This window comes from Stegodyphus dumicola, chromosome 7 (genome assembly GCF_044657685.1).
Source record: "Stegodyphus dumicola isolate Sdum_Otavi_A_Nest chromosome 7, ASM4465768v1".
NCBI lineage: Eukaryota > Metazoa > Arthropoda > Arachnida > Araneae > Eresidae > Stegodyphus > Stegodyphus dumicola.
Window position 1 is genome coordinate 197,779,117 of NC_140774.1, and position 15,739 is coordinate 197,794,855.

The window sequence follows — 15,739 nt, forward strand, 5'->3', positions numbered from 1 at the left end:
CTGGCCGTGTTTAGCGGTGGGTAATTAGACGGAATCTAAATGTGTTGGTGTCTCAGGGTGTGGGACCCCTGGGCCCAGCAAGTGTGTACGATGTCGCCGTCTTAGGGTCACGTACCAGTCCCCGAATGTGATCTAGTTCACGGGCGGTGGTATGACATTACATTACATTACATGTCTCCTGCTTCGAAATAACCTAACGTCTCAGTAATAACAACTTTTTCATCCAAGAAACTGCATAAGAAATGTAGACTGGAGAAGAACGGCATTCAGTTTTATATCACTTCTTATATCACTCAATATCTGGAAGTCTACGAGTGTTACATAATAACTGTTAAATGAAGAAAATTTGTATATAATAGACATATATGTTTGTATATAATACATAATTTCGTTTTTTTTTTTTTTTTTTTTTCATTTGCATTCCATGTTTTTTTTTTTTATTTTTCATGCAGTATACATACGTCATATCATATTTTGCAATATAAGCCTGTTTGATGTCGTACCAGAGTTCTTGCGCAGTGACGGATAGTTCACTCAATTTTAACAGAATCTCTTCGCATTCTTTATAAGAAATCCTAAATAAATTTTTCGCAGTTCCTTAACGACGGAAAAAAGTTTGTGCATTTGTGTTATTTACAGTTGAAAGTTTGGAAGCAAAGGCAAGTATCCATTCGAGTTCTTTAGGGTTCGGCAGCTTTAAGTAACGGCTGTTTGAAATGGAGTCCTTCAGGTTTAAGACGAAATGTGATTACAAAAATGAAAGGCCATGCTTAAAAATTTAGTTTAGGCTGTAAACCTATATCAGAATTTCACAGTGCGCAATATATGAAATCGAGGGTGATCAAACAGTAGAGGATTACTTATAAACATTTAATGAATCACTGGCAGTCCAGTTGGAATATTGCAACAACAAGAAAACGGACTTTCTGTTTTTGTCTCCATGTCTCTACTAAGATGCTTACATTTTCCTCTGCATTAACAACCTTTCTTTAATGCCATGCACCTTTCATAGCATATCTTCATCGATTTGGTATTACAGAGCTGGACACTTGTGAATGTGGCCAGCAATGAACTCCGGATCATTATGCCTTTTCCTGTTGTCTTACGAAATCTTTTCACTTGACCAAGCCATCTGATCAATACTGGGAACAATTGACTTCACACCTATTAAAAACTACGGGAGCTCTTACTAAACTGACCATAGGTACAGCTGTTAGAAAAAGTGGTGGCTGCCTCAGGAAAAGCAGTGGATGACTGATATATCGCCTTGCAGGCGCTGCCAGCGCCATAGCTCAGCAAATGTGTACAGCAACGAGGCGACAAGTCGCGGTTTACTGTGTCTAGAAACCTTCACAAAGGTGGCCATTCGCCCGCCGTCCTGAACGCTGCATCCCTTTGAAAGTTGGCCATTGGCGCCACCGTTTAGAGTGATGCAAGAAGCATAAAAACTGGACATCTCATCAATGGAGTCATGCCCTCTTTATGGAAGAGAGTCGTTTTAGTGCCACAAGCAATTCTCAACGTCATTTGATTTGGGAAGAGGTCGGAACACGGTTGCATCCCCGTAACATCACGGAAAGAAACCGTTATAGTGGTCCTGGAGTTCTCGTCTGGGGAGGCATTATACTGAACGGGGAAGACACAGCTCAACGTTTTCGACACAAAGGTTCTGTAACCGAAGACCGCTATTGTTAGGAGGTGATCCTTTCCCATATGTTCCGAGATGCCATTGGAGCAGACATTGTTTCTTCGCCATTGGAGCAGACCGGATGACAATGAACGGCCACACCGGACTCCTGCTGTTCAGAAGTACTGGAAATTTAAGATATCACTCCAATAGATTGCCCAGAGTACTCCCCTGATTTAAATCTCATAGAACATGTGTGAGATGCTTTGGGAAGACGCCTCGCGGCACGATTATATCCACCGAGGAACACACAACAACTGAAACAGATGCTGATTGAGGAATGGGCACTCTTACCTCAAGATCTGTTGGACAATCTGGTGCTGAATATGGAGAGACCATTGCGAAGTAACTATTGCAGTAAGGGGAGAGCATATCCCATACTGGGCAACATGTGCTTGTTGAAACAATGTTTTAGCACATCATTACTTTTGTTATGAAAATAATTGGAAAGCATTATTCCTATTTATAAGCAAAAACTCATCTCATACCAAAACAAATTAAAACATGTTAGCCCATTACAAATCATGAATGCGTAACTTAACTGAAGCGACAGGCTTCTAATATTGTTCTTCCTCTTGCACAGACAATCATGTGTAAAGATACTATGAGTTCAATAAAGCCTTTTTGGTCGGCGCGGCCGAGCGTGGCAGGCTCAGTAATGAAGTAGCCTTGTAGGGTTTTTCTTATTTTGCATAACAAATTTATTTCAATTTTTCCTGTTCTCAACTTCTCAAACTTCTCACATTCTCTCGCCAGGATGAAAATTTAAAGTGAAATGCTATTTAAACTTGTGATTATTTTCAGTTTATTCAGAGCGTGTTTCGCTAGCCTGTGGCACGTTTCGTTGTTATTTCGCGGTCACGCTAGCAAGCCTCTTGGCCTTATCAGTTTAGTATCACACAGGTTAGATTTCTGTGAGTCCATCTCTTAGGAATAATTTTTCCAAGTGCATTCTTGCACTCGTTTATTTTTCAGATTTGATTTATATTATAGCCTACGTTTAGTTACCGCCGCAAGTGAACGGTGTTTTTGTAGCGCACGAAATCCGTGCTTTCTGTTAAATTAGTTTGATTCAATAAAGGGTTATTTTGCATCCTTTTTCTGTGGTGGTATTTAATTCACGCCTGTGCGAGAATTCGCCAGGTTTATTGTAGGATCTAAGTTAGCGTATGTGGACAAGTAGAGATAGATCCTACAGCCTGACGGCAAACACGAGCCGATAAGGACTCCTAAGCTCTCCTACTGAAATAAGCTAAAGAAAAGGGTTTCAAAATTAAAAATAACTATTATAAAATTAAAATACACCTTACAGTGCAACTAATGATGTAAATGCTGACATATTGAAATGTGTAATTATTGAATATTGGATTTGCTTTTATACACTTATAAATGCAGAAAGCAAACATTTGAAACCTTCTATATCAAAATTCAACCGTTTCTTAATTAATTAAAACAATTCCAAAAATATGTATTTACGTTATAATGCACCACTTCAATTTTAACTTAAAATAATCTGATGTGTACACCAGATGACTTCCTTGTACGGAATATTGAATTATACGCATTTTTTCTTGCATTTCATTTAAACTTATTGGATTGAATTAAATCTACTTCGCCGACAGCGCATAAACCACAATTGAATAAATGCATTCTTTAAATTCACTCTATTTGTTTACCATAGTGACACTCTGGCGCTAGGTTCACTTAACAGTATCATATTTCGTTCATATTATAACTCAGAATGCATAAAATTTATATAATTTAAAGAATTATCTAATCGTTGCCACAGGTTCTATTCAAATACTATAAAAGAAATTAAGCAAACAAAACAAAAAAGAAACAGTTTTTCACAGACGATTGAGTATTTCTCATTCAATTAATTCAGTTCTCACTTCGCGACAAGGCAAAAATACATAAAAACTCAAAATATCTGTATTAAAAATTGCGAAGTAAATCTTAAACAGTTATTTCCTTTAAAGAATTCCAGAAAGGATTAAGCATGATTTAATTCGCAATAATAAATGAAGGCGTTATCTTTGTTGTTGCGAAGCTAAGTTTCTCTAGATTGGCAACAAATCCACTATCCTGCTGTTTCAATTGTAAACAAGCAATGGCCGCCATCAAAAAAATTATTAGCCTTAGCGGCACTTAAACAAATTTAAAATTGTTGATAATTCTAAAAATATTGCATAGAGATTTACTAAAAGCGTAAAAACTGTAAGCAGAACAACATAATTCAATAATTTTTAAAGCAAAAAAATGTATAATTTACAAACATATAAGAATAAATAAACTGATATCACTGAGCCGGGTAATAAAGTGGATATATATATAAATATTAATTTTTAAAAAAAAGTTTAATTTAATACTTGACTTTACTTGCTGGTTTCTCAAAAGACTTCATTAGTATTTTCCTTTTAGAACATTAATTCTTAAATGCTAATTTTAAGGGTACCACTTTATTGGTATTTCTTTTTGGACATTCTTCACGTTTTACTTTTGGTTTTGACTTTTACCCTTGCCTGCATGAATGACGAAACACGAATTGAATGATTGGAGAGTTAGGTTTGGAGGCAACTTCCCCTTGATAAGTCTGTCTCCTGCCTACTCAACAGTCATTCACTTATGCATTTTAAAAAAAATTGTTTTGAATAATTTTAATTTATTAAATTAGTAATTTATTTTCATGGATTGGATTTGCACTTGATTTGCTTATGCTTCTGAATTTAAATGATATTGTAAATTAGTTCGAGAATTAAATCTTTTATATGTTTGCACATTTTAAAAAAAATTATTTTAGCTTTCTTTTTTAAAATTTTGGCTTTAAATTTGCTTTTTTACTTTTATACGTGTTTGGTAAAATTTAAGTTTAAATTTGTTTAAATATAAATATATTTATATACGTTTGGTGCGGCCGATTGCAACCAAAATACGAGGTGCACATCTACATGTTATAGCAGACCTATATATAAAATTTCAACGTTCTGAGGCTACTCGTTTTTGAGTTATACGAGTTACGTACGTGCGTACGTACATACGTTTGTACAGACGCTATGTAAAATTCTCTTCAGAATTCATTTTAAAGCAGTTTTATAAGTTTTTGGAGGAAAAGAGTACTTTATTCTGTCCTTACATGCAAAAACATCTAGATATCATGCAAAAACATCGTTAAATTGCATTTGATAGCGGTGAAAATGGATATTTGCGTTGAAATATGCTGCCTGAAACTTTTCGCGATTACAATACTTCATTTTTACTTCGTACAAGGAAGTAAATATATGAAAAGGCTTGTTTTTTAAAATCTGAAAACTCTCTTTTTCAGTCACCACGCGCCCAGTAAAGCAAGCACATTTGCAAATGTAGCATGTTGTGCATTCAAAAACGGAATATGTGACACTTGTCACATTATAAAGGATGTCTTGATATGGAAGGCTTTGATCATAAGCACAAGAAGAACACTAAAAAGTTGGATATTCATGTAACCAGAGGAAGACTAGAAAGTTACATTATGGAAAAAAATATAAGTAGCGACTATGCCTTAGAATTCTTCTGCGAGAAATATTGAAATTTATAACATAATCTCAAGTTATAATTTTCGAGACATTTTGGTCTGTATACTTCGAGAGTCTTAATATTAAAAATTTCTTATGAATTTAAAGAGGAAGAAAATGGAAAAAAAATCTCTCATAAATTATGATTTTCTAAATCTGAAACAATCAAACTGCAGAGGGAGGGCATTTCACAGATCTACAAATTTTCAATTTATACTTTGATTAATTTTACGATTCTTCTGTTGCTGCAGGTTTTCACTGTGATCATAAGACAGGTTTTCATTGTTTTTGATATCTTGAATTAAAAAAAGTAGCACTGAATTTGGAAACGGAGGGGGAAATATATTATTTTGCTTAAAACCAATCTCAACACAAAATGAGAACATTAACGAAATTGCGGTCTTAAAATACAGAGCTTATTAGTCCAAAGGGATTTGTATCCCGAAGGACTATTAGTTTCGTTTTCGCATTTTGCGTCGGACTCATAAATGTCGGTTCACTTTTCAAACTGTTGCCACAAAATGTTAGAGTCCTGCATTATATTTGAAGAAATTAAATAATGAAAAATCTGCATAAATGTATGTATATTTCTCGTATTGTGATAAAACAACGGTACATAGAGTCATCGAATTTTGAATAACGTAATCCTCCAACGAATATGAGCATGTGGAAGACCAAATTTGAAATTTGAAATTTGTTTTATGATCGATTTCCTATTTTTTAAAACTTTGACGAATTTTTGATTAACAAACTCAAGGATTTCAAAGCGAGCAATGGCAACGTTGTGCAGAAAAAACATTTTTATCTCCAGCGCGTGAGTCTCTGTATCGGAAATTCTAAAGATATGCTCGTTTTAAAACTATTTTGCGATATTGCTGTTGCACTGGATCTTATGGTTTAAGTGCGAGGAACATGATATTTAATAAAGAAAGGTAACACACAAAATGTTAAAAAACGCCCCTTTGGACGTAATTTAAAATCTGAAACATTTCAGATTTTTTTTTTTTTTTTAATTTTTACATCAGCTAACATTTTATGTGCACTAAAAATTAATTTTAATAAATGTTGTAAATAATTGTAAAACAAATACTATTAAAGCAGAAAAGAAGACTTTTAAGATTAAATTTAAAGTTAGCCAAAAAGCAACTTTAGGTTGACTCAGTTTGAAATAAAATTTCGAAAGCAATCAGACATAGACTTTTCTTCTTCAGGAGCTAGCTTTACAAAAGTGGGTGGAGAGACAACCATTTTATATGGAAAGCAATAAATGGAGAAAAGTGAAACTGAACATAGTGCCATATCTATACATAACATACCATATCTATCAAAACATATCGAGGAAAATAGTAATGAAATATGAAAAATGATGAGGAAGAATTTGATTCTCATCTATCAGTAAATTTCGCTGTCCAATTCTCAAAGATCGCCCCTCTCAGTTTAATTCTTGGAGATTTTATAGCATATCTTGTCAATGTGGCATATATTAGCCAAACTAAAACAGCGTTAAATTTTCCTTCCAAAGAACACGAATCTTATGTTCGAAAAGGAAAAAAATAAATAAATCTTGGATAGCTAATCCAAAGTTGGGCACATAATCACAAATCCGACTTTGGTTCTGCGAAAACTGTCCGTCACGTTTCCTCAGTTGATGAACTGGATTTCTTTGAAGTCTTTCCCATTCGCAAATAGTTTTCCAAAGAATTTGCGAATTGCAATGACATGAATTGCAATTCGTATGTTCCCAACGTGGAACCTACGTCTCATCACCTAGAAATCGGTAAAGTTGTGTTCACAATCTATGCCAGTGGTAAGGTTGACTTTACCCTAATTGCAAATACTGTTAGTTTTTCAATGTAATTTAAAGATTAAAAAATCTGATGTGTACACCACATGACTTCCTTGTATTGAAATATTAAATTATACGCATTTTTCTTGCATTTCATTTAAACTTATTGGATTGAATTAAATCTACTTCGCCGACAGCGCATAAACCACAATAGAATAAATGCATTCTTTAAAATTCACTCTAGTATTTGTTTACCATAGCGACACTCTAGCGCGAGATTCACTTAACAGTATTAATAATTATATAACAGTTAACTTATATAATAATTATATAACGGAAACTAAGTTAACTGTTATATAATCCAATAATTGTATAACAGTTAACTTATATATTTCGTTCATAGTATAACTCATAATGTACGAAATTTATATCATTTAAATAATAGAATTATCTAATCGTTGCCACATGTTCTATTCAAATACTATAATAAAGATAGAATGATGTACAAAAGAAATTAAGCAAACAAAACAAAAAAGAAACAGTTTTTTTCAGACGATTGAGTATTTCTCATTGAATTAATTTAGTTCTCACTTAGCGAGAAGGCAAAAATACATAAAAACTCAAAATATCTATATTAAAAATTACGAAGTAAATCTCAAACATTTTTTCGAAAAAATTCCAGAAAGAATTAAGCATGATTTAATTGGCAATAATAAATGAATGCGTTATCTTTGTTGTTGCGAAGCTAAGTTTCTCTAGATTGCCAACAAATCCACCAGTCTCCTGTTTCAAATGTAAACATCAATGGCCGCCATTAAAAAAAGGCTTAGCGGCAGTTAAACAACTTTAAAATTGCTGATAATTCTAAAAATATTGCACACAGATTTACTAAAGGCATAAAATCCTTAACCGGAAGGTAAGAACAACATAATTCAATCATTTTTAAAGCAAAAAATGTACAATTTACAAACATATAAGAGTAAAGAAACTGAGATCACTGAGCCGGGTAACAGAATGGACATATATACAAATATATTTATATACGTTTGGTGCGGCCGATTGCAACAAAATACGAGGTGCACATCTGCATGTTATAGCAGTCCTATATACAAAATTTCAACGTTCTGAGGCTACTCGTTTTTGAGTTATGCGAGATACGTACGTACGTACATACGCCACGAAAAAATCTCTTCAGAATTCATTTTAAAGAAGTTTTATAATTTTTTTGAAGGAGTCTTTTATTCTGTCCTTACGTACAGATATCACGCAAAAACATCGTTAAATTGCATTCGATAGCGGTCAAAATGGATATTTTCGTTGAAATATGCTGCCTGAAACTTTTCGCGATTACAGTACTTCCTTTTTATACTTCGTACAAGGAAGTAAAAATTGCAAAATAACTTATTTCTTCTTTCAGCTTGCATTATATAAGTAATTAGTTTATTTACTTATTTTTTTGTTATTAAAACAGTTTTTTTAAGATGGTTTTCTTCCCCCCCCCAGAATCTTGAGAGTCTAGAGAATTTTCAATAATAATCTAAATCTCGAGATACAAATTAATTATTAATTCAGGAATTCTTACGTCTTTAATAAGCAAAATGCTTGGGAAATCCCAGTCATTACTCTCAGAAGGGAGAAGACAGACCAAGATAGAAAAAACAAAAACACGCAGGAAAATTCACTTTGGTACATCCCAAAGCAGATGCGTACCCCAAACGGCAAATTACGGGGGATAATGATACAAAGAAACGGTTAACTAAACAAATTAATTTCTTGAAATAGCGTGTGCATATTAAGATATTTAACGAATATATAGATAAAATCTCTTCCAAAAAGAAAAGTCAACGGTTTTACTAATGTGGGTTTTTCTTTCAAACTGTTACCTGTAGTTTGGTGGTTCTTCTTAGCTCCTCTACTCTTGTCAGTTTTCCGCTTTCTTTATTAAGAATTCATGTCCTTCATTCTTAATTATGATTTTTTTCTTTATCTATCTTTAACTCATCTTCGTATGGTAAAGGCTTTAATGTAGTATCTTAAGAATTTTCCCCAATGCATTTCTTCCATTCTTGGTTTCCTTAGGAAAATTTCTGTTTTAAAATTTATTATTTTATTTCAGTCCTATTTGCTTGATTAACTTTACAACGTCAGGAACCAATGGAAATAATCAGGTAATAATAGTGCTCTAATTATCAAGCTCATATAAAGCATGGAAGCATCTTTAATTCTACTTAATGCATCCGGAGATTTTCTTATGCTCAGTTGATGCTTTCTCTGCTTAGTAGAAATATCAGTTTTTTTTTTTTTTTTCCCGGATTAGGAAAGACGAAAAATCAGCTAGGTCTTCTCCAGGATTCAAAGTACTGTTTCTATACGTAGGCGTTAACCACCTAGCCGCGAGATCCCTCACAGGAGAATGCAACAATTCCTTATATTCTCCCGCACATAAAAGGCGACCTAGGAAAGGACGAGACCCAGTCGACCAAATCTAGACGGCGAAGGATTATCGACTACAGTTTTAACCACATTAATATGCCCTATACAGGCGACAAGCCACAGATCTTCCAATTACTACCTGGGCTTGCTATTAGTTGCACCAAAAGAGTATGCACAGAGAGATGCAATAATACCGTATAAATGTAACAATATTTCAGTGCACCTATACATTTATATACGAAATCGCAAATATAGTCCTATAAGGAGTTTCGTCTTTCTTTCCGCATGCCTTCGTAGTGTAACGGTAGCACACTCGGCGCGTATTCGAGAGGTCCAGGTTCGAGTCCCGCCGAGGGCTTTGCACACTTACGTCTCCTGTTTCAAAATAACTTAATGACTCTACAGAGGCGCCCGAACTAAGAGGGTGGTGGATGATGATTCTTGCCCACCAGGATTTGCCGTCTGGGTACCCTAATTCCCAGTCGCCTTTTAAAAGGGAGAGTATATAAGGTTACCAGCATCGAGCGAAGTTCAGTCCACTTAACCGTCTCAAGAATGGTCTTATGACTGTAACGGGCCCCACTCGGTCCAACCGCAAAAAAAGGTAACTAAATACAGGGTGTTTATAAAGTCCCGGACCCATTTTGATGTTTAATAACTCATAAAATAATGAAGATACAAACAAACTTATGGCATTTATTGATGGAATAACTTATATATTTTTCTTTTCAGGTTTGAATACCTTTACTTTTGTAAATATCGTCTGCGCGTGTGGTTAATTTCAGATAATTTCATTTTCCAGTCTAAATATCTGTACTTTTCTAAATATCGTCTGCTTATTAACTGCGTTTTTCTCTCTTTTGTTTTTTGGCAACTGTTGCAATGTTATGTTTACTTTTGATGTGTTTGTTCTAGTACTTTTGTATGTGATGTTTTATTCGACCGGATATTAAGGAGAATGCATACGCCACAAGAGAGAGCACAGATTTTATGGCGGTTCGTAGAAACGAAATCCAAAATGCAAACACAGAGAAATTGCAGAAGAATTTACCAAAAAGATCCTCCATCCAAAAGCAGCATCTTGCGGTGGAAAAAGAATTTTCTAGAAACTGGAAGTATCGCAGATAAGAAACGTTCCGGACGTCCCTGCACAAGTGATTCTGATGTTGAGCGTGTCAGAGAGACATTTTTGCATAATCCTAGAAGATCTGTGAGAAGAGAATTGGATATGCCAATTTGGACGGTGTACAAGGTTATTAAGAAAAAATTAAGACTGTTTGCATACAAAGTTAAAATTGTTCAAGTTTTGGAACCGGACGATAGGCCTAGGAGGATGGCCTTTGCAACAGATATGCTAAGGAGGATAGAAGATGATGCTGAATATCTGAAGCGCAAAATTTTCTCCGACGAAACATCCTTTCATCTTTCTGGCATTGTTAATCGCTGCGCATATGGGGATCTGAAAACCCCCATGAATACCGTGAGGCACAAAGGGATTCCCCAAAGGTTAATGTGTGGTGTGGATTAATGCATAACGAGTTATTGGGCCTTTGGTTTTTACAGAAATGACGGTCTCATCAGTCGTATACTTAGACATGTTGGAAAACTTCGTATTTCCGCAACTAGAAGAGCTTCAGCCACATGTCTTTTTGCAACAAGATGGTGCACCACCTCATCGGGATACCATCGTTCGTAGTTCTTTGAATGACCATTTTACAGGAAGATGGACTGGGCGAGGAGGTCCAATTCCTTGGCCACCCAGATCACCTGATATAACGCCGCTGGACTTTTTTCTTTGGGAATTTGTAAAGGCCAACGGGAGGAGACTGTCGAACATGGATGACTTAAAAGGCAGAATTACAACCGCAATAGCCTCTGTGGATGTCGACATGCTTGCCGGTACCTGGCGTGAAATTGAATATCGACTTGATATTCTTCGTGCGACGAAGAGGGCACACGTGGAAGTTCATTGACAAGGGTCATGAAGCTTTTTGAGTTTATCTAACCAGTTATGTTATTAATTTTAATCTATCTTCATTATTTTATGAGTTATTAAACATAAAAATCAGTCCGGGACTTTATATAAACAACCTGTATATTTGAGTATTAATAAAAAAAAACTTAATAAAGAGAATAATACAACACAAAAAAACATATAAGAACAAACACGAAAGGCATAAACATAAACACACAACATAACCAACTCTAAACAAGAACGCCAACTGCCTGGCGATCACTGTTGATAGATTTCATAATTAATCGACAAAGATTTTTAAAATCAACAAATGTTAAAAAAGGATGGTTAAAATTAATTGGAACCCATTTCTCAAATTCTGAAATAATAGATATCTCTCGAGGGGACTTTTCTTCCTCCTTTCCACGTGCCTTCAAGGTGTAATTGAAAGCACACTCAACGCGTATTGGAGAGGTCCAAGTTCGAATCCCGGCGAAGACATTGCACATTTTACACGTCTCCAGATTTCTTTCTTTAAAAAAAAAAAAAAAAAAACCGAAAAAAGGAAAAACATAATGACTCTAAAAGTCTTATAGTCAGACTGGTTACAGCCGAAAACATCGCGGACGAAAACTTCGTGGAGAAAACAACGCAAGGCGAAAACGTCGTGCTACAAAACATCGTGGGAGAAAACATCGCAGTTCTAATACATCGTGGTACAAAACATCGTCGTCGAAAATAATGCGGTCCAAAAACTTCGCAGTTTAAAAACATCGTCGTCGAAAATATCGTGGTAAAAAATAAAGTATCTACAAATCATCGCATGACGATAACATCGTAGACATGCTTTTTCCAGGCTTTAATAATTGTAAATGTGTATTCCCATAATGATTTGTGAGCGAAAGATGTAAAGAAGGATAATTTTTACTTTCACATTTTTTTATTAACTAATAAATTTTTGCTGAAAAAGTAAGAAGGAAACTTAAGCATAGAAAATTAAATGCAACTTAATAGATTATACATTTTATGAAAGATTACCAGTAAAACATTTATAAAAAATGATTTATTAATGGTCTTTGTTAGTTAACTATGTCGGTTTAAAATTCTATTAAGTGCTATAAGTTGCATTAATTTTCTATGCTTAAGTTTCTTTCTTATTTTCTCTGCAAAAATTTAATAGTTAATAAAAAATACGAAAGTAAAAATTATCCTCCCTTACACCTTGCGCTCATGGGAATATCCATTTACAGTTATTAAAGCCTGAAAAAAGCATGTCTGCGATGTTATCGCCATGCGATGATTTGTAGATACTTTATTTTTTACCACCCACGATATTTTCGACGACGATGTTTTTAAACTACGAAGTTTTTGAACCGCTTTATTTTCGACGACGATGTTTTGTACCACGATGTTTTAGAACTGCGATGTTTTCTCTTTGCGATGTTTTCTCCTACGATGTTTTGTAGCACGACGTTTTCGCCTTGCGTTGTTTTCTCCGCGACGTTTTCGTCCGCGATGTTTTTGCCGCGATGTTATCGGCGGACACCAGTCAGACTAGATAAAAAAATTCACCCATGATGTGTAGCGAGAAAACATTGTATTGAAACAAAAATGAAAGAAGGGGGAAAAAATTTCACAGTTTAGGCAAATGATCAAAGAATTTTCTTTGTGTAAAAGGAAAAGAACAAATTAAAAACATAGTTCTTTCTTTTAGTTTCACAATAATAATTAAAAAAAATATTAAGGTGTTTAAAGAAATAAGTAATTTCGTAGGTTTAGTGATTTGTAGAGCTAACAAAATGAAAATAAAACTCGCAACGAAATAAAACAATTCTCTTCCTATTTTTTTAGTTCCTCACTAGAAAGTAAAATTCACTATTCCATGTCTTCGGTATATTTAGTAAGAGTTTAAATCCTTTATGTAAGATTTTTAAATAAATCAAGTATTCCAATATAAAAATGCATAATAACATAATTGTTTTAAGGCAGAAATAAAAACTTCACAGAAGATGTAACATTCTCATGGGAAAATATTCTGTATCGTGATTGTGAAACATTCCGTAAAAGTTTCCTTTCTCTTAATTAGCTTTCTTCAGTTAATTAACCAACAATGAAACGGTAATTAATCAATAAGAAGATTTTTCAAATTTTTTCAATATTAAACTCCACATGCATGTCTATATATTCTAAAACAGATTTTCTCCTACATTGCCTACATTGATTATATATCATTAAGTATAAGTAACATATATATACTTAGAAATGTAAGACATACTTAGAAATACATACTTAGAAACTAACTATACATACATACTTAGAAATGTAAGAAGTAATTATTAATGTGAAGAGGATTATAAGTAGTTAAGAGGCTAAATTTTTAGTTTCAACTCAACAGTTTATAATGCGTCAACACAGTTCTGATATGAACTCAGTGCATTACATATTCAATTGTCAGTTATAATAAATAAGATTAAAAACTTACCACACAGAAAATCTTCTCATAGGCTGGGAATGGAATCTTTGGCTCTCTTTGAAAGAATGATGGCGTTTTCTGTAGGATTCCATGTCTTCGGTATATTTAGTAAGATTATTTTAAATAAAACGCTTGAAAAAATAAATCTTATTTGAATAAAATAATTTTTTAAAGATATATGTGATGCTTTTAAATGCCTTTTATTAAAATAATTCTTAACTGTCCTCTTTAAATATCTGAGAAAAGTTATTATAAACTTCTATTCAATATTTTCAATCAGTTCTTGAGTGGAATTTTAGTGCTCAATAAAAGTGCAATATAAAAGGAGTTCTGCAAAATGGCGATACAAAATATTTTATATTTTAAATCAAGAGCAAAATATTACGGATTTTAATTTTAGTTTCATTTTCATTTTTAGAACTTTCGCACAAATTCATTCTTCATTTGCAAAAGAAATATGTAAATATAAAACATCTGGAGAAAGAAGCAGTTAAAGTTAAATTAGAGCGACTCAAGATGATTGCTTCATTTTATCCAATTGTATTAATTTCTCCCTAAAGCGGAAGAAAATATTCTCATTTAAAGCATTTCAAAACTTTTAAATTCCAGGAAATGAATTAAGAGCGGCTTTCTTTTAAAAAATCGTAATGCTTCTTAGCCGCTAACATAATAAATTCTTCTAAATTTCTTAAGTACATCAGAATAATAATGAAAATTCCGATCGTCTGCAAAAATGAAACTTGTCTTGTAAAATCCACCTTAATGTTAACTTACAACTTACAATCATTACTAAATATTATTCACTTTCAGTTTTAATCCCTACTAATTCACATGTAGAGCTTTATAATGTATTATTTTAATTTCCTCTTGATTATCAAAGCATGAAATTAGCGTAGCAACTTGACTCTATTTTTGAATTACCTTTTCAATCTTTGTTTCACATCGATGGCAGCTGTGGGAACAAATTTAATCCGATATTCTGAAGAAAAGACGTATCAGGTGTCCATGAATGCAAACGAATAAGTTTCTTCTGCTTTCAAAATTGTAAAAATTATGTTAATTTTTAAAATAATTCTAAATTATCGTTAAATAGTTTAAATCGATAATTATTTTCAAGTTACAATAGTTTTGTTAACGTTAATAAATCATACAAAGCAAATAAATTTTAAAAAAAATAACGTCTACTTGGATGTAGATATTCTAAGCATTTTTCTTACGCAGCTATCAAAAATCAATCAGCTTCGACAGAATTTAAATCTTGCGAATGCTTGCAGACAATCTGTTTGAAGGGAGAAACACAGGCCTGGAATGTGTAGAAGGTGCATTCGAACAGCGTTATCTTTAACCTGCTGCTTCACTCAGAACGTTTCAACACACGCTACTTAACCAAAAGCACGCTCAGATGTTGCAAAAAAATGCGCTTCTGTTAACTATATAAACCAGTCAAACAGAGCTCCAAGTAGAACGTTAAGGTGGACACAAATTTTGAAAACAAATTTATTTTTGAGGTTCCGGTAAAACTGAGAAGTGTCTAAAATGACAGTGCGGCTGCGTGGGGTTTTGGACGGGGATTCAGCTAAAGGTAGACTGCCGTCACCATGGTAACTTCCACTTCCGGTTTGGGGCTTCCGGCTGGGCCGCACCTTTTATTGCATTTGTTTAATTCCTTGAATCTTGCACCTAAGTAAAAATATAATTGTTTAATCGCTATTAATTCCAGTTATCTTCAGTTTACCTTGTTAACAGAAACAATCAAAATTATTTTGTTTGTCAGAAAGTATTAACATATGTTACTTGTTACTAAAATTGGTTTTTTTTTTTTAACACCACTGAATTAAGCGACGTAAATAGCAAC

General features: G+C 33.7%; 1 protein-coding gene across 1 annotated transcript in view; it reads right to left on the bottom strand.

Annotated features, from left to right (window-relative positions):
- The window catches only part of LOC118197654 (rap guanine nucleotide exchange factor 2-like), a 303,724-nt gene extending 288,298 nt beyond the window's left edge, over nucleotides 1-15,426 (bottom strand). The window contains exon 1 of the mRNA XM_085821204.1: nucleotides 13,894-15,426. Coding sequence (XP_085677330.1) covers nucleotides 13,894-13,976 — 83 coding nt within the window. The 5' untranslated portion in view covers nucleotides 13,977-15,426. The remainder of the gene's footprint in view (nucleotides 1-13,893) is intronic.
- Between the last annotated feature and the right edge of the window lie 313 nt (nucleotides 15,427-15,739).